The 19,227-nt window shown below is 38.4% G+C and overlaps 2 protein-coding genes across 3 annotated transcripts in view; both read right to left on the bottom strand.

Moving 5' to 3' along the window:
* The window catches only part of mgab (MAX dimerization protein MGA b), a 66,182-nt gene extending 52,566 nt beyond the window's left edge, over positions 1-13,616 (bottom strand). For both annotated transcript variants that reach the window (XM_061929359.2, XM_061929360.1), the window contains exon 1: positions 13,281-13,616. The gene's annotated coding sequence lies outside the window, so the exon portion shown is untranslated. The remainder of the gene's footprint in view (positions 1-13,280) is intronic.
* A 4,333-nt stretch (positions 13,617-17,949) lies between these two features.
* Positions 17,950-18,870, bottom strand: ora6 (olfactory receptor class A related 6). The gene has a single exon (XM_061929150.1). It carries the CDS (start codon positions 18,868-18,870, stop codon positions 17,950-17,952), a length of 921 nt encoding a protein of 306 aa, XP_061785134.1.
* Positions 18,871-19,227: the final 357 nt, after the last annotated feature.

The following is a 19,227-nucleotide window of genomic DNA, read 5'->3' as shown; positions in this document are numbered from 1 at the left end:
CGGTAGAAAATGGATGGATGGAAGTAAAGCCTTACATCTTTTTCTTATAAGCTTTAGACTTAAATAGCTTGACTCATGTCATATTACGTGTCCTAATATATTACATATACATATTACATATATTAATGTACATACATAAATGGACCGATATTAGTTGTTTTTTGTAGACACTATGTATATTTTTATTTTAATGGAAAATGTTAACTTTTATGTGTTAAAAGTTAAATCACTGTTGATGTCATCTTTTGTTTATGTTTGCTCTGCTTTTCCGTTTTGAACAGTGAAGGGAGAAATCAAATCACAACAACATTTAAAGGAAAACAGGGCAAAAATAAATGGATAAAATAACATGTGAAAATTTGGGTGATCTTTTGAAAGATTTTGTACCTGTGCAAATAAATAAACAATGTGCTAAAACTAACGTTGTTGTGATTTATTTACTATTCGAATTGCAACTATTTCAAAACAGAGGAATATATTCAGATATTCCAAAAATATTTTACTTAACATTGACAGGTACAGTTCTCAACTCCTTTACTGTAGTCATTTATAATGAAATGAAAGAAATTTTAGGCAATTTTTATATAATACGTCCTCCATAACTATTGAACAGAAATAACTTTAAAAGGCTTGTCCTTCCTTAATAAAGAGAACAATAGTGCCTGCAGTTTCCAGACTCTACATGTATCAGCAAATCTAATTTAATGCTTTTAATGCTGTTTTTAATGTCACTTAAATAATGTAATGCCATGTCCTCCTGCATATAGGTATATATACCTGTAGTCAAAATCTGCCTGTATAGACAGAATTGTAAGCATTTGACATTGATAATATTGAATAATTGAAAAGTTTACATTAACTGTTACTATTTAGTAAATTACAATTGACTCAATAGACCGTTTCATCTTAGAATTAATTTGTATGTTTCTATTTTTTCGCATTAGTAGTAGCTGACACGCCATAATAAATATTACATTGTTAACTGCTGCCTGCCTTTAAATAACCGACTTATGATAAGCTACTAGCATGTGTGATTTCACCGCATTGATGCCCATTGAGCAAAGTTTGGGGTAGTTTTGCACACGCTGCGGAATGCCTCTCTGGATTTACCATCGACAAGCTTAAACCAAGTTTTGAAAAGTTAGCGAGTCAGCCACTTTTGCTGAAATTAGCATTTGCTTGACACATACTTATTTTCTCGCTGTTCACAGGATGTAGAAACATTATTAAAGGATGATCTGAACTTATTTTTTTATTTTGCCTATCATTCACAATCCCTATGAAAGATAAGAACACATTCAGTGTTCTTATCTCATTTTCATTTACTGTAGACTATAATTGATAGCTGTGGTCTTACACAAATAATAAATGAACCTACGCATCGCAACGGTAATACGATAGATCTAGTGCTGGTCAGGGGTGTCACCACCTCCAAAGTTATGGTACTCCCGTATACTAAAGTAATGTCCGATCATTACCTTATGAAATTCGAAGTTCTGACTCATTGTCAACAAACTAATAATAATAATAATAACTGCTATAGCAGCCGCAACATTAATGCTGCCACAACGATGACTCTTGCTGACCTACTGCCTTTGGTAATGGCACCATTCCCAAATTATGTCGGCTCTATTGATAACCTAACTAACAACTTTGACATTGCCCTGCGCAAAACCATTGATAGTATAGCATCACTAAAACAAAAAAGGGCCCCTAAAAGGCGCACCCCATGGTTTACAGAAGAAACCAGAGCTCATAAATTATCATGTAGAAAGTTGGAACGCAAATGGCGCGCGACCAAGCTTGAGGTTTTCCATCAAGCATGGAGTGATAGTTTAATATTGTATAAACGCATGCTTACCTTAGCTAAAGCTAAATATTACTCAAATCTCATCCGCCTCAACAAAAACGACCCTAAATCTTTGTTTAGTACAGTAGCATCGCTAACCCAACAAGGGACTCCTCCCAATAGCTCCACCCACTCGGCAGATGACTTTATGAATTTCTTTAATAAGAAAATTTAACTCATTAGAAAGGAGATTAAAGACAACGCATCCCAGCTACAACTGGATTCTATTAACACAGATACAACTGTATCTACGACGGATACTGCAATACAAAATAGTCTCTCTCTTTTTGATGAAATAACATTAGAGGAACTATTACGGCATGTAAGTGGGATAAAACAAACAACATGTTTACTTGACCCACTTCCTGGGAAACTTATCAAGGAGCTTTTTGTATTATTAGGTCCATCAGTGCTAAATATTATAAACTTATCACTTTCCTCTGGCACTGTTCCCCTAGCATTCAAGAAAGCGGTTATTCATCCTCTGCTCAAAAGACCTAACCTTGATCCTGACGTCATGGTAAACTACCGACCGGTGCCCCACCTTCCCTTTATTTCGAAAATCCTCGAAAAAATTGTCGCACAGCAGCTAAATGAACACTTAGTGTCTAACAATCTCTGTGAACCTTTTCAATCCGGTTTCAGGGCAAATCACTCTACGGAGACAGCCCTCACAAAAATGACTAATGATCTACTGCTAACGATGGATTCTGATGCGTCATCTATGTTGCTGCTTCTTGATCTTAGCGCTGCTTTCGATACCGTCGATCATAATATTTTATTAGAGCGTATCAAAACACGTATTGGTATGTCAGACTTAGCTTTGTCGTGGTTTAACTCTTATCTTACTGACAGGATGCAATGCGTCTCCCATAATAATGTGACCTCGGACTATGTTAAGGTAACGTGCGGAGTTCCTCAGGGTTCGGTTCTTGGCCCTGCACTCTTTAGTATTTACATGTTGCCGCTAGGCGACATCATACGCAAATACGGTGTTAGCTTTCATTGTTATGCTGATGACACCCAACTCTACATGCCCCTAAAGCTGACCAACACGCCGGATTGTAGTCAGCTGGAGGCGTGTCTTAATGAAATTAAACAATGGATGTCCGCTAACTTCTTGCAACTCAACGCCAAGAAAACGGAAATGCTGATTATCGGTCCTGCTAAACACCGACATTTATTTAATAATACCACCTTAACATTTGACAACCAAACAATTACACAAGGCGAATCAGTAAAGAATCTGGGTATTATTTTCGACCTAACTCTCTCCTTTGAGTCACACATTAAGAGTGTTACTAAAACGGCCTTCTTTCATCTCTGTAATATCGCCAAAATTCGTTCTATTTTATCCACTAGCGACGCTGAGATCATTATTCATGCGTTCGTTACGTCTCGTCTCGACTACTGTAACGTATTATTTTCGGGTCTCCCTATGTCTAGCAGTAAAAGACTACAATTGGTACAAAATGCGGCTGCTAGACTTTTGACAAGAACAAGAAAGTTTGATCATATTACGCCTATACTGGCTCACCTGCACTGGCTTCCTGTGCACTTAAGATGTGACTTTAAGGTTTTATTACCTACGTATAAAATACTACACGGTCTAGCTCCGTCCTATCTTGTCGATTGCATTGTACCATATGTCCCGGCAAGAAATCTGCGTTCAAAGAACTCCGGCTTATTAGTGATTCCCAGAGCCCAAAAAAAGTCTGCGGGCTATAGAGCGTTTTCTATTCGGGCTCCAGTACTATGGAATGCCCTCCCGGTAACAATTAGAGATGCTACCTCAGTAGAAGAATTTAAGTCCCATCTTAAAACTCATTTGTATACTCTAGCCTTTAAATAGCCCCCCTGTTAGACCAGTTGATCTGCCGTTTCTTTTCTTTTCTCCTCTGCTCCCCTTTTCCTTGTGGAGGGGGGGGGGGCACACAGGTCCGGTGGCCATGGATGAAGTGCTGGCTGTCCAGAGTCGGGACCCGGGGTGGACCGCTCGCCTGTGCATCGGCTGGGAACATCTCTGCGCTGCTGACCCGTCTCCGCTCGGGATGGTGTCCTGCTGGCCCCACTATGGACTGGACTCTTACTATTATGTTGGATCCACTATGGACTGGACTCTCACAATATTATGTCAGACCCACTCGACATCCATTGCTTTCGGTCTCCCCTAGAGGGGGGGGGGTTACCCACATATGCGGTCCTCTCCAAGGTTTCTCATAGTCATTCACATCGACGCCCCACTGGAGTGAGTTTTTCCTTGCCCTTATGTGGGCTTTGTACCGAGGATGTCGTTGTGGCTTGTGCAGCCCTTTGAGACACTTGTGATTTAGGGCTATATAAATAAACATTGATTGATTGATTGAAGTGCACTTTTGTGCATGTCACTGCGTGAGAATGTATACTCGAATATCACGATAGTCATTTTCTATATCGCACAAAGACAAACCTGCGATATATCGAGTATATTAGATGTATCGCCCAACCCTAATTTCGATGATGGTCCGTGCGGTCAAATTAGACATTTTAGCAGGGTAATGCCAACAATCTGTCCCGACTCCAGACGAAAATATTGCTGTGTAACTTTACAAATACATTTGGCTAATCGAGATCAGTAAAATGTGGCATAATTACTTAGTAAACCATCTTGCAAGACGCATAAACAAGAGAAACCTACAGCGTAGGACTTGTCGGTTGCCATTTGACGTTCCTTGGAGTAGGATTCGGCTGCGTATCTGGCAACCTCAGTCTTGGAGAGTGGGAGGGGACTACAGAATTTTGACCGTGATTGCAGTATCATTTCTGGCCACATTATTACATATGGCACCTTTAAGCACTTTGTACATTTTGTTTAAGATGCTGATATATATCGGATATCGCCATTCGTTCTAAAAATACAGAGATATCAGTTTTGGTTTATATTGCCCAGCCCCAAGTTAAAGTATAAAAATATAAGACTTATTTCTGAGCTGGCAATACATTTGCAGACACCAGCACACCTACACACAATAAATGTAAATACAACATTTCCTTCATAATTGATAATATTTTGTTCGTTCCACCTATCCTGTCTTCTTTTTGGATCAGGCGGTGATATCACAAGCGTGAGGATGTGAACACGTGACAAAACCAGGAAGTGTTGGGAGTGCTAGACCATCCAAATTCACATCACTCCAGCAACGCATGGAGGACTCTGTCCAGGAACCACACTTCCTTGACCGCATGGGCTGGGTCTAGGGCTGAAACGACGCGTCGACGTAGTCGACGTCATCGGTTACGTAAATACGTCGAGGACGTTTTTGTTCGTCGACGCGTCGCATATTTACGTCACACTACCGTCATGGCGGAGCGCAAAGCAGACGATGCGAGCGGTGCGAGCGAGGGGAAAAAAGCACGCCAAAAGTCGTCAAAAGTGTGGGAGTATTTCAATAAACGGCCTAAGAAGAAACGCTACTTTTACTCCGCTACTTTTATCTACATTCAGCTCGCTACTCGCTACTAATTTTTATCGATCTGTTAATGCACGCTTTGTTTGTTTTGGTCTGTCAGACAGACCTTCAAAGTGCTTGCCTTACTGGTGACGTTTCACTTCGTTCCACCAATCAGATGCAGTCACTGGTGACGTTGGACCAATCAAACAGAGCCAGGGGTCACATGACCTGACTGGCTCCGAGCTAACTTCGGGTGTTACCATTTAGTGGTCAATTGTACGGAATATGCACTGTACTGTGCAATCTACTAATAAAAGTTCCAATCAATCAATCAAAAGTGTGAAGGAAAAAAGACACTTTTTTATTTCAACCGTAAAGACTGACTGCACAGTTCCTGTCTTCACAATAAAAGTCCCGCTCCATCGCGCCTGCGCTTTCAAAATAAGAGTCTCCGAAAGCCAGCGCAAACAAGCTAGCAAGCTACGGAGTTTGCCGCCAATGTATTTATTGTAAAGGGTATAAAAACGAATATGGAAGGTGGACAAATAAGATGCCAAATAACAACCACTTTCATGTGGTATTAGACAGAAAGGAGGAACTTTTTTTCTCCTCCATTTGAAAACGTGGACGTTACCAGCACTACTTCCTGATTACAATCAATGCAAGTCATCAGAATCAGGTAATACACCAACTTATATTCTTGTCTTCATGAAAGAAAGGAATCTATATGTTAAACATGCATGTATAATTATTAAAACACCTTTAACATGTAAACAAAAACGGCAAAATAAATAAATATAAATTATATACTGTATATATCAATGTATGTATATATATATATATATATATATATATATATATATATATATATATATATATATATATATATATATATATATATATATATATATATATATGATATGTGTGTGTATGTTACTCAGTACTTGAGTAGTTTTTTCACAACATACTTTTTACTTTTACTCAAGTAAATATTTGGGTGACTACTCCTTACTTTTACTTGAGTAATAAATCTCTAAAGTAACAGTACTCTTACTTGAGTACAATTTCTGGCTACTCTACCCACCTCTGCTAATAATGTTGTTGTATGCACACTGTGTCGAGCGGAAATGGCCTATCATAGCAGCACAACGGCAGCGTTCTTGCCATCACCATCAACTAGTCAATCGTCCGCGTGAGTATACGTTGTCATCATTACACAAAAACATGAATGTGTCATTTGTATCTGCGTTGTAAATTCATAAACTAAAGCACCGTTTCGCTCGGAGAGGAGCGTTTGGCGTGCCTGTCCAGTGTTTACAAAGACGCGCTCCTCTTTAACGCTAACGTTAATTAGTTGTGCAAATACCTTTTACAACATTAACAATTACGTATACTATGTACAAACGAACAATTAACTTTCACTTTAATCATACTATCATTGTTGTGTTATTAAGCAAAATAAGCAAAAGTTTTACTTTTGTTGAAATGTTTACACTGTTGTTACAGAATATTTCGTTTTGCACTTTTTTGTATTGGATGTTTATCTTTATTTTTGCACATTTTAGCAAATAAGCAATACTTTTACTTTTGTTGAAATGTTTACACTGTTACAGAATATTTCCGTTTTGCACTTTTTTGAATTGGATGTTTATCTTTATTTTTGCACATTTTAAAGCAAAATAAGCAATACTTTTACTTTTGAAATGCTTATACTATTGCAGAATATTAAGATTTGCACTGGATGTTTACTTTTATATTTGCACATTAAAAGCAAATAAGCTACTTTTAATTTTGTTAAATGTTTACATTGTTACAGAATATTTTGTCATGTTGTTGTCAATGTTGACTGAGTGGCCATACTTTTTTTTTTGTAAATAAAAGCCATGCCTTTTGAAAAAACTGGCCTACATTTATTTTTTCATCTTCATTTTAAATAAAAAAAAATAATCGGTAAAAGGAAAAATACTCTCTAGATTAATCGAAAAAATAATCTATAGATTAACCGATTAATCGAAAAAAATAATAATCTATAGATTAATCGATAGAAAAATAATCGTTAGCTGCAGCCTTAGCTGGGTCCTTGAAAGGATGCGGCCAGACGAATTGAGACACAGCTACTACGTATACCAGAGGTGAAACTACTTTGAACTGTTGTTCAAATCCATACATTCGTCACTGAGAATCTCTGTATGACAAGCACGCGCTGCTGTTTATAAGGACCGCCAGCAAAAACGCTAGTAAAATATCCTTTTAGCAGGGGTTCTAAAAATGTTTTACCTGTGGTCTCAACATTTCCACTACAAAGGGGCCTGGGCCCACTCAAATATTAACACTGAATTAGTAATCTTACTCTTTTAATCGTATTAAATAATTACAGTATATCTAACCTACTTACAACCCTGTCAAATTATATGAAACCATGTGTTAATCACAAAGATTATTATTCATTATGTATTTAACACATAAACCTTAAGATTAGGTCAGGCTGAAAAACAACTACTAACCAGGCATAAGAAGGGACTAACTGACATACAATGACGCTGTAATAAAATAAATTAAATTAATACTGAATAAGTTTCTTAACTAGGGCTGGGCGATATGGCCTTTTATTAATATCTCTATATTTTTAGGCCATGTCACGATATATATCTCAATATTTTGCCTTAGCCTTGAATTAACACTTGATGCATATAATCACACCAGTATGAATATTCTATGTGTCTACATTAAAACATTCTTATTCATACTGCATTAATATATGCTAATTTTACACGTTCATGCAGAGAGGGAAATTACAACTAAGTCAATTGACCAAAACTGTATTTACTAAACAGTTATTAAGCTGTGGCACAAACATTCATGTCATTTCCAAAACAGAAAGTGCAAGATTGTCAGACATTTTAAAACAAGCTATGAGTGCACTTTTGTGCATGATGTCACTAAGATGACATATCAAAACAACACTAAATTAAAGTGCACTTTTTGTACAGAACGCCACTACAATAGTTTAAAACAAATAAAGTGCAATTTTGTGCATGATGTCACACAAGATATTTCAAAAACTGTCAAATAAAAATTAGCTGCATAGTAGGAAATCAAATAGTGTATGTCCTTCACTTTGTGGTAGGTTCCTGCGGACGGCATCTCCTTCTGTTGTTGGCTATTTTTTTCATACGGTGTTGATCTAGAAATGGTTGCTTGGGCATTTTGTGGGTGTGGCACCGGCCGAGATGTTGACATGCGGAGGTTCAAGCACTCCTCATTCTCTAGCGGGTGACTTTTCAAATGATGGTACAAATTACCAGTGCTGCTACTTTTTGTAGCAATGCTTTTGCTGCACACTTGACACATTACGGTTGTCTGTTCAACATAGGGCTGGGCGATATATCGATATACTCGATATATCACGGATTTGTCTCTGTGCGATATAGAAAATGACTATATCGTGATATTCGAGTATATGTTCTCACGCAGTTGCTTTTAGCTGTGGGCATTACACTACAGGCGTTTCTCACTCTTTGTTGTCTCTACTTCTCACAGAGAAAAAAAACAAGCCCACCTTCTTACATACGTCACATACGTATACGCCCTTGCGGAGCAGAGAGGTAACGGCATGGGTAACGTTAGCTGTGGTGCGAGTGGTAATACGAGAGAAAGAAGGTGTGAATCTGGTTACAAATGAAGGAATAATTAATTCCAAGAAAAACAGCACGGGGTCCATCATCTGGCGGTGGTTTGGCTTCAAGCGGGAATATGTCGAACAGACAACCGTAATTTGTCAAGTGTGGGGCAAAAGCGATGCTAAAAAAAGTAGCATTACTGCTAATATGTAGCATCATTTGAAAAGTCACCCGCTAGAGAATGAAGAGTGTTTGAAACTCATCTCCGGCGAGTGCCACACCAACAAAACGCAGAGGCAACCATTTCCAGATGAACACCGTATGAAAAAAATAGTCAACAACAGAAGGAGATAACGTCCGCAGGAACCTACCACATAGCGAAGGACATACACTATTTGATTTCCTATTATGCAGCTAATTTTTATTTGACAGTTATTGAAATATCTTGTGTGACATCATGCACAAAAGTGCACTTTATTTGTTTTAAACTGTTGTAGTGGCGTTCTGTACAAAAAGTGCACCTTAATTTAGTGTTGTTTTGATATGTCATCTTAGAGACATCATGCCATATCGCGATACACGATATATATCTCGATATTTTGCCTTCGCCTTGAATGAACACTTGATGCATATAATCACAGCAGTATGATTCTATGTGTCTACATTAAAACATTCTTGTTCATACTGCATTAATATATGCTCATTTTAAGCTTTCATGCAGAGAGGGAAATCACAACTACCGGTAAGTCAATTTAGCAAAAGTGTATTTATTAAACAGCTATTAAGCAGTGGCACAAACATTCATGTAATTTCCAAAACAGAAAGTGCAAAATTGCCAGTCATTTTAAAACAAGCTATTAGTGCACTTTTGTGCATGATGTCTCTAAGATGACATATCAAAACAACACTAAATTAAAGTGCACTTTTTGTACAGAACGCCACTACAACAGTTTAAAACAAATAAAGTGCACTTTTGTGCATGATGTCACACAAGATATTTCAATAAGTGTCAAATAAAAATGAGTTGCTTAATAGGAAATCAAATTGTGTATGTCCTTCGCTATGTGGTAGGTTCCTGCAGACATGATCTCTTTTGTTTTTGACAATTTTTTTCATACGGTGTTGATGTGGAAATGTTTGCCTCGGCATTTTGTTGGTGTGGGCGTGTGTCATCGAACGGAGATGTTGACATGCGGAGTAAGCACTCTACATTCTCTAGCAGGTGACTTTTCAAATGATGCGACATATATCGCGTATATCGATATATCGCCCAGCCCTAGTTTGTGCCACTGCTTAATAACTGTTTAATAAATACAGTTTTGGTCAGTTGACTTACTGCATTTTTCGGACTATAAGTCGCTCCGGAGTACATGTCGCACCTGCCGAAAATGCACAATAAAGAAGGAAAAAAACATATATACGTCGCACTGGAGTATAAGTCGCATTTTTTGGGGAAATGTATTTGATAAAATCCAACACCAAGAATAGACATTTGAAAGGCAATTTAAAATAAATAAAGAATAGTGAACAACAGGCTGAATAAGTATACGCCATATGACGCACAAATAACCAACTGAGAACGTGCCTGGTATGTTAACGCAACACATCATGGCAAGAGTCATTCAAATAACTATAACATATAGAACATGCTATACGTTTACCAAACAATCTGTCACTCCCGATCGCTAAATCCGATGAAATGTTTTTCCTCGGTGCCGCCTCTGGTATGCGCCCCGCTATCGTCCTTTCTTTCTGCTGCTCGATTGCTGTTCTCTGCCAGTCATTTTAGAACAAGCTATTTCACTACGTCCAGCTTGTAATCTGCAGTATATGATTTCCTTTTCGGTGCCATTTTAGTCAGTCCTTCTCAGTTTTTATAAGTTACCGCGATTGTTGATGTGATCCATTTGAATAGCCCCGGCAGTAGCGTATAGCATATAGCAGTTAGCATATCATGGCCCACAATGCACTTCTGCCATGACCCGCCCCCCGTCGAATTCTTATTGGTTGGCGTGTGAGTGATGATTGGTGACGTGTGTGTGACAATTGTGGACATTTTCTTCGTCGCTCACACGAATGAGATAAATCTTTTTATTTGATATTTTACAATAATGTGTTAATAATTTCACACATAAGTCGCTCCGGAGTATACGTCACACCCACGGCCAAACTATGAAAAAAAACGTTGACTTATAGTCCGAAAAATACAATAGTTGTGATTTCCCTCTCTGCATGAAAGTTTAAAATGAGCATATATTAATGCAGTATGAACAATAATGTTTTAATGTAGACACATAGAATCATCATACTGCTGTGATTATATGCATCAAGTGTTCATTCAAGGCTAAGGCAAAACATCGAGATATATATTGTGTATCGTGACATGGCCTAAAAATATTGAGGTATTAAAAAAAGGCCATATCGCCCAGCCCTAGGTCAACATATTCCCGCTTGAAGCCAAACCACCGCCAGACGATGGACCCGTGCTATTTTTCTTGGGAATTAATTATTCCTTCATTTGTTACCAGATTCGCACCTTCTTTCTCTCGTATTACCACTCGCACCACTCCACAGTTAACTTTACCCATGCCTCTACCTCTCTGCTCCGCAAGAGCGTATGACGTTGCACACGCGACAGTATGTGACGTATGTAAGAAGGTGCGCTTGTTTTATGTCTCTGTGAGAAGGAGAGACAAAAGAAAGAGTGAGAAATGGCTGTAGTGTAATGCCCGCAGCTAAAAGCAACTGTGAGAGAACGTATACCGTATTTTTCGGAGTATAAGTCGCACCGGAGTATAAATTACACCTGCCGAAAATGCATAATAAAAAAGGAAAAAAACACACATAAGTCGCACTGGAGCCTGGCCGAACTATGAAAAAAACTGCGACTTATAGCCAGAAAAATACGATACTTGAATATCACAATATAGTCATTTTCTAAATCACACAGAGACAAACCCGCGATATATCGAGTATATTCGATATATCGCCCAGCCTTACCTTAAAGTTCTCTTTGAATTTGGCTTCAGACTTCTTCTGTTGGTTTGATATTGTCATTACTGCCACAAGTGGTGGAAAAGTATATTATAACAGATTACCACAGCTGAAAAACAAAAAATGTTGTGCCCCAACAATGGGCCCCCGCCCTATGGGTAGGAAACACTGCCATACGACAGAATCGCTCTTCTGTTTTTAAGGACCGTCTGCAAAAACACTAGTCACAGATCCATTGACAGAGGCTCTCTGTTGTTTTGGAGGACCACCTGCAAACATGCTAATCAAAGAGCCTCATATCATATTGCAAAAACACAAGTCCAAGATCCCAGGGTACTGCTTTCAAGAATGTGCTGCAAAAACACTAATCAAGGATCCTCTCTCCAAGTTACATCATTGTAATTTTTAGAACTCTATAGCAAAGATAATACTTTTCCCCAAGTTTTGAACTGACATTTGTAAAAGTTCAACACCCCACAAATATCTTGTTTGAATGATAACAAATGCTTAAGTTTGACTGACTTTGCATCGTTTTTAAGAGAGTGTTTGTAATGTTCTGACCCTCCCGGGTAACCAAAACATTAGGCTCTCAGTAGGATACAATATTTTTGTACACCACTGTAAATTAAGGTAACAATTGTACAAGTAGTAGATCTCTGGTTGCCAATCAAAAGCAAGAATGATCATTGATAAGGTAGACTAATATGTGGAATATAATTATACATACCCAATTTGACTCTCAACATCTAAAAAATGATAATTGCGGTAATTATGCACGTGTTTTCATATAATCATCGTAATATTACGTCAAAGCCAAAAGAGTACAGTACTGAGTAACAATGACAGCTAAAAAAAATTATTTTCTGTGTTATATTAGGGACCTTTTATATATTACTTTAAACCAAGTTAAGTGCGAGAAAAGAGGACTTTGATGACCTACTAACAGCGCAAGCTCTTCGGCGTGACTGACCAATGGCAGCTCGGTGTCTTTACTCGTGGAGGACATGGCTGACATGGCCGGATGGTCCCGTGATTAATTCAAATAAATAATAACAACAACAACACTGCAAGCATACCACGTTAGTATTTTATAGCGTATTTGAATGTATAACAACGTTATTTAAAATAATATTCAAATTAAATTGTTGTCGTTTCAGGAGCGAGCACGAGCACGCCGCCATAGAGCTACACAGTCACACCAACATGATGATGCCGTTGACCAAAGGTGTTAATCGCTATCAAAAGGCTTCCAGTCAACCATGACAGCCTCCTCGATATCCTGTTTTTGATCGAAAACCGCTGATCTTTAAACAAATTAAAATAAAGTGGAGGGAAAATAAAGAAAAAGCGAGAGAATAAGAACGAAGCAGGCAGGCCGACACTCACCAAGTTGGAAAAGTTGTAGTTTCCTCAAACGCCTCACGTCTCAGCTCCGGTGCAGCCAACGTGGGTGGGTCGGGCACAACTGTTGCACCGCCCGTCTTTATTCTTCCTATTTGTACTAATTCGTCGATTTAAGAAGTGGCAAACAACAAGGGGAGGCTGAGGAGCCACGCCACAGGGCTACTCTTGCTCGTCCGCATCGACCGACCCCGCTGTGCGTGTACGTCGTGGAGCCAAGAAAGCGCATGCACGCTATCACCGCTCCTCCCCCTTTCCGCTTCCACCAATGGCGCTGCCTCCACCAGGAAAAGCGGGAGTTTTTTTTCGCTATGTTGTAAATGATAAATGATAACAAACTCCAGTATATTCTCGGTTGAAATATTCCAGAAACTTTCTTGGCGTCCTCGTCGTCGTCTACCTGCTTGTAAGCACACACACACACATACATGCACACAAACATTGGCGCGAGGGGCTGTGACGTAACACCCTCACTATGGCGCCACAGCTCCAGTGGGCCAATACGCATGCTCCTTCCGGGTTGCCGAGTCCTTCCACGGCTTTACTTCAAAGTTGAAATACATGTGGATTAATAATCGTGATGATAAAAAAATGACATGAACTACAAAATGAGCATTTGTTGAGAGTTTCTGGTTTGAACGACACAAGCGTGTTTCGCTACGTCGCCATTGGTCGCCTCTCTACTGTCTTGTGACAAAAAATGGTGGAGCCACTACACAATAGTATAGGCCTACTCGGTAACATTTCAAATATTGAATATATTACATATATTAAACCAATATGTGGCTCTTAACAGCCGTAGATTAACGATGAAAACCTATAGTTACCTACCACAATAGTGATATCTTAATGGCTCACTAGCTAGTAGTGTTGTATATAGCTGTATTGTTCTTTACAACTGTTAGCCTCTACATTGTTAGCACTAAAAATATAGTTCAAATAAATTATACATTTCACAAGTAATAGACAATTTAAGTATGCATAATCTAATAGAATAACTTCCCATACAATACACAATGACGTTGCACTTATTGCATCCTTTTGTTATGATTTTTTTTTTTAAATCACATTTGGTAAAAAAAATACTAATAATGAATAAACCAATAAAAATAAAATAAAACAAGAATGTACACAGCAATGCGAGCTTCAACAAAAGAATCATTAAAGGGTGGGTCTCCTTTTTATTTTTACCTGCATTGTCTTATTAAAAAATATGACCTTGTTTGGCAGGAAATCATGTACAGTAAGCATGTTACGAAAAAAAAACATTGCATGAACAGTTAACACATGTTTTACGTTTTGTGATGAGTTGACACTGGAATTAATTATACAGTTCTGCAATAGTAAAAGGCACATACAATAGTACAAAACAGTAATTAGGATTTTTTTTATTTTTATGTATACGAACACTGGTTGGTATGCCTGATTATATTTATTTTTACGTTATAAAACCAAATAATACGATAAATACAATTAATATATATGCAACTGGTTTACTGAAGAAAAGGACACCGTTTTTGAGAAAAATAAAGAGCTATATTCTCGAAAACCCAGAACTATATATTTTTATTGATGAATGTGCACTCTTTTATATACACTGGGGTGAGTTTTTCCTTGCCCTTATGTGGGCTCTGTACCGAGGATGTCGTTGTGGCTTGTGCAGCCCTTTGAGACACTTGTGATTTAGGGCTATATAAATAAACATTGATTGATTGATTGATTGATTATATTATATAAATAATTTATTAGGCAAATAAAACCAGTAGTGTGTAATAGAAACGTTTTGCAATAAACCCTTTTTTCAGGGGCGTTGAGGATTATAATGTGCAATGATTTTTTTTTTAATATGAAGGAGGGTGGAGAATGCATTCAGTAGGGTCTTTTGGATAAAACTAAATATCGCGATTACACAAAAACTACACAACCCATTTTGTGGAGGGATGTTTCATGTGATTACATTGATATGTTTAAGTTCTTCTCTACATTTATTTTCACAAATATCTGTGATTTTGTCCACATCGCCAAATTATTGATAATGGTACATCTATTTATAGAGGTACCTCAGGTTTTTGTTAGTAATCTGTTTCAAAAGGTCCGACAAAGACCTTATCAAACAAAAAAACGTATGAAGTTTTTCCATTAGAAATAATGTAAATCCAATTTATCTATTGCAGGCACCCAAATATATTAACACAAACCACATTTTTTCAGGATAATTCTTGTTTTACATAGAGAAAACAATATAAATGTGTATAAATTACAAATGAAATGGATAAATGAATAATTACCAAAACCTCTGTCTTTGTTGAAGGCTCTTGTTGGCGAAGACGGTGATGAGTGGCAAGGGAGGAGAAAAAGGGAGAGCCACACGGACATTACCTTTGTAAATGACCAGTTCTTTCTTAAATGTTATAGTGTTTCTCAACTTTAAGGAAAACTGCGCTTATTTAAAAAAAAAAAAATCATTCACAATCCCAATGTAAGACAAGAACACATCGATTTTTTGATTTTTTTTTTTAATGCATTATAATTTGTAATATTCGACTTGTACTAGGTGGCTAACATTGTAGGTAATGGGAGTCATCTATTCCGCCCATGAAACCTTCTAAAAACTGCCAACAATATCCCATTTACATGTTGTGAACTGAATACGAACCAAGCCACATTGTTATTATAAGAACTAACGCAGAGGAACTACTTTTAGCAGCGTCTTGATTACAGAGGTGTAACTAGCTTATGCAGCTATTGACATACTGAGCCAGTGACCTGCTTTATCGCTTTTGAGTTGGTAAAGTTCATGCTAGATTATAAATCATGCCTCTTACCTGTATAATGTAAGGTTGTGGCCATGAATCCAGAAGTTGGTCAACTTTGAAATTCAATCTAGACCCAAAGACATCACGAGAAAGACACTAAATAAACGCTTGTTTGTACCCACCTTTTTTATACCCCTTGGGTGATGATTGTGATGAATTCTTCATCTAAACAAAAAACACAGGTCTTGTGCTGAAATATATAAACATCCCATCAGTTAGCATCCCAGTGAGAGCAGACTTTGTTCGTAGTTTGTATTTCTTGTTTAGCATTTGCACTACTGCTACATGATGCTCAAAGTTTTACTTAAGCTGGATATGTTTATCACTCAGAGTCTAAACTTGTAGCTCATCCTCCATGTATTCAGGCTCAAAAATATTAGTTTCTGAATCATCAGTTGTCCTAAAGTAGTCGTTGATGGCCCTCATGAAGTCTGCCATGATTACCAGTTGTTGTTTTTGTAAAGGAAATAGCAAACATTGTGATGTGCTCTGAGAAATCAATGTGCCGCAGTAATGCTTAAAATGACCAAAATACGTAAATATGACACATTATCATGGATGTGCCTAGCTGTTACTACATTACATACAGTATATACTTACAGCATGTATATAAACACTGATGGGTGTTTTTTTTTAATGTTTTTATAGCGTTGTATAGGCAAAATAGATTGAATCCCCATGACCTGCATTGTCAGCTGACTCTTGCTAGCAATTAATGCATAACAAAAGAGAAAGACATATATGTTCTTGTCTCACATAAGGATTGTGAATAATGTGCAAAATTTCCCAAAAACATGTGGTACCACTTTAATCATAAATCTGGCACTTTTCTCATTTTCAAGAACGCATGGACAAGGACGAGCATACGCTAGACACACCATGTGACTCCGTAACCCCACAACAACATGTGCTCAGTGGCTTAGTGGTTAGAGTGTCCGCCCTGAGATCGGTAGGTTGTGAGTTCAAACCCCGGCCGAGTCATACCAAAGACTATAACAATGGGACCCATTACCTCCCTGCTTGGCACTCAGCTTCAAGGGTTGGAATTGGGGGTTAAATCACCAATTGATTCCTGGGTGCGGCCACCGCTGCTGCTCACTTCTCCCCTGTGGAGATGGGTCAAATGCAGAGGATAATTTCACCGCACCTAGTGTGTGTGACAATCATTGGCGCTTTAACTTATTAACTTTATATGCTACAATTCAGAACTGAAAATCGCATGAGATGCTTTGTTTGGACACTTGATTTTGCAGAATGATACAATGGAAAACAGCCTAGTTTGTTATGCTCAATGTATGGCTATACAATAACTGAGACAATATATAAAACAGAGGAAAACTTTTATGAAAAATGTTCGTCAAAAACTGAATCATATGAAAAGTAGGATGTACAATAACCTTGGTTCCACTGAAATGGTTATATAGTAACTCAGGAAATAAGTTACTTTGAGTTTTTCTTTACTCATTTTACTCTGATTATAATAAATTAAAGGGAGGAATCACAAAATCATTCATGACTCATCTTTTATCTAACCAGGGAAAACAAATCCAAATTTTTTAAGGGAGTGCTGGCGAAGAGTCTTGAAAGAATTCATGTAAAAAGTCTCAATATCATTATTGATATCAGTCAATACTTATATTTGCTTTGTAGTAATACCAACATTTGCAGTATTGCCCACCCACACAGAAGTATGGAGTCCCACACCCATCTATTCCTAACATCTTACGTCATTCTCCACGGACCAAAAAGTAGTCTGCATGCAAAATAACTGACATACAAACAAGCAAAAATAAGTTGCTTCACAATTTTCCCACTTTTGAGACGAGAAGATTCTCAAGCTACTTTCTTCTGAAGTTCCTGGCGGAGAACCATTTATTCCCAATTCCGTACACATATGGACTGATGGACGTATAGGACGTAGATATGAAGAACTCAATTTCCGCCCAAAACTGGACATCCTTGGGATTGAAAGTCAACTGGAAGAGCAGATAGAGAGTCCAGTCCACCTGAAAGAGTGCCATGGCCGCCAGGATAGCAAGTGTGCTACGGTGAAACCACCTTCTGTTATGCTTTCTAACGATCTGGGTCGAGCCACTCACACTGGCAATAGGCGTCACAATTGTCCTGTGGCTTAGCAGCACGGTGGCGATGAGGCCGCTGGTGAGCGTGACGATGATCAGCGGTAGCAGATTGCACAGCAGGATAAAGACATATTTGTAAATGCAGTTGATTGTTGGACTGTCATGGTTGCTGCAAAGGAAGAAGTCTGGTGGGCATCCTGTGTTGTTCCTTGTGAGGTTCCCCACCTGTCCTTGCAGGTTCATGACAAAAATGGGGACACTCAGCAGGACTGAAATCCCGACGCAAAGCCCACTCACTATCCAAGCTGCTCGGGTGTTGTCCAGGTAGATGCGAATGTGGATCCTTTTGTAGGCATCTCTCATCTTCTGGTAACGATAGACGCTAATGAGGACGGTAAAGAGAATGCTGCTGATTTCTCCAAACACGGTTAAGAATTTCAGCGAGCGACAGTACCAAACGTCTGAGACTGCTGAGGAGAACTGAAGGGCGTTGTAGATGTTGACAATGAGAATCTCCTCCAGGTTGGCCGTGGCCAGTCCCATAAGAAAGAGCTCAAATGTTTTGAGAGAGGAGACCCTGGTGTGGATGATGGAAAGGATGAGGACCACATTACCTAGCAGCCCAATGCAGGAGATGACGACTCTTAGGGTCAGGAGGTAAAAGGAGAAGTCAAGCATGATTGAATGGAAGGTAGATCAGTGACTTCTCTCTTTGGAGCATTGGAGAGGAGACGCTTGTTATCTAAGCTTTCAGAGATGTGGCACGAGTCAAAAAGAGAGAGAGGTTGCGATGATTGCTCATTAAAAAGACAGCAAAAGGAACCTTCTGGAAATATTTGAAAGCTGGGAGTCATTAAAGTTTCACCTCTGAGCTTTTCAAAGCGTCATCCAGAGACCATGGACTGATTTAAGGCACGGACATGTTTACTTTTTTTTTCCACTGGTTGACATAAATGCACTCGTACTTCTTGAGTGCTTAGTTTTGTAATCACACTCTTTAAAAATGACTTGATTTAAATTGTTACCTCCAGTAAG

Source organism: Nerophis lumbriciformis, linkage group LG34, assembly GCF_033978685.3.
Source record: "Nerophis lumbriciformis linkage group LG34, RoL_Nlum_v2.1, whole genome shotgun sequence".
NCBI classification, from domain to species: domain Eukaryota; kingdom Metazoa; phylum Chordata; class Actinopteri; order Syngnathiformes; family Syngnathidae; genus Nerophis; species Nerophis lumbriciformis.
This window is presented reverse-complemented; position numbering and strand designations above follow the sequence as displayed.

Coding starts and splice junctions, on each gene's coding strand:
- ora6 (XM_061929150.1), bottom strand. CDS start 18,870: ATGCTTGACTTCTCCTTTTACCTCCTGACCCTAAGAGTCGTCATCTCC.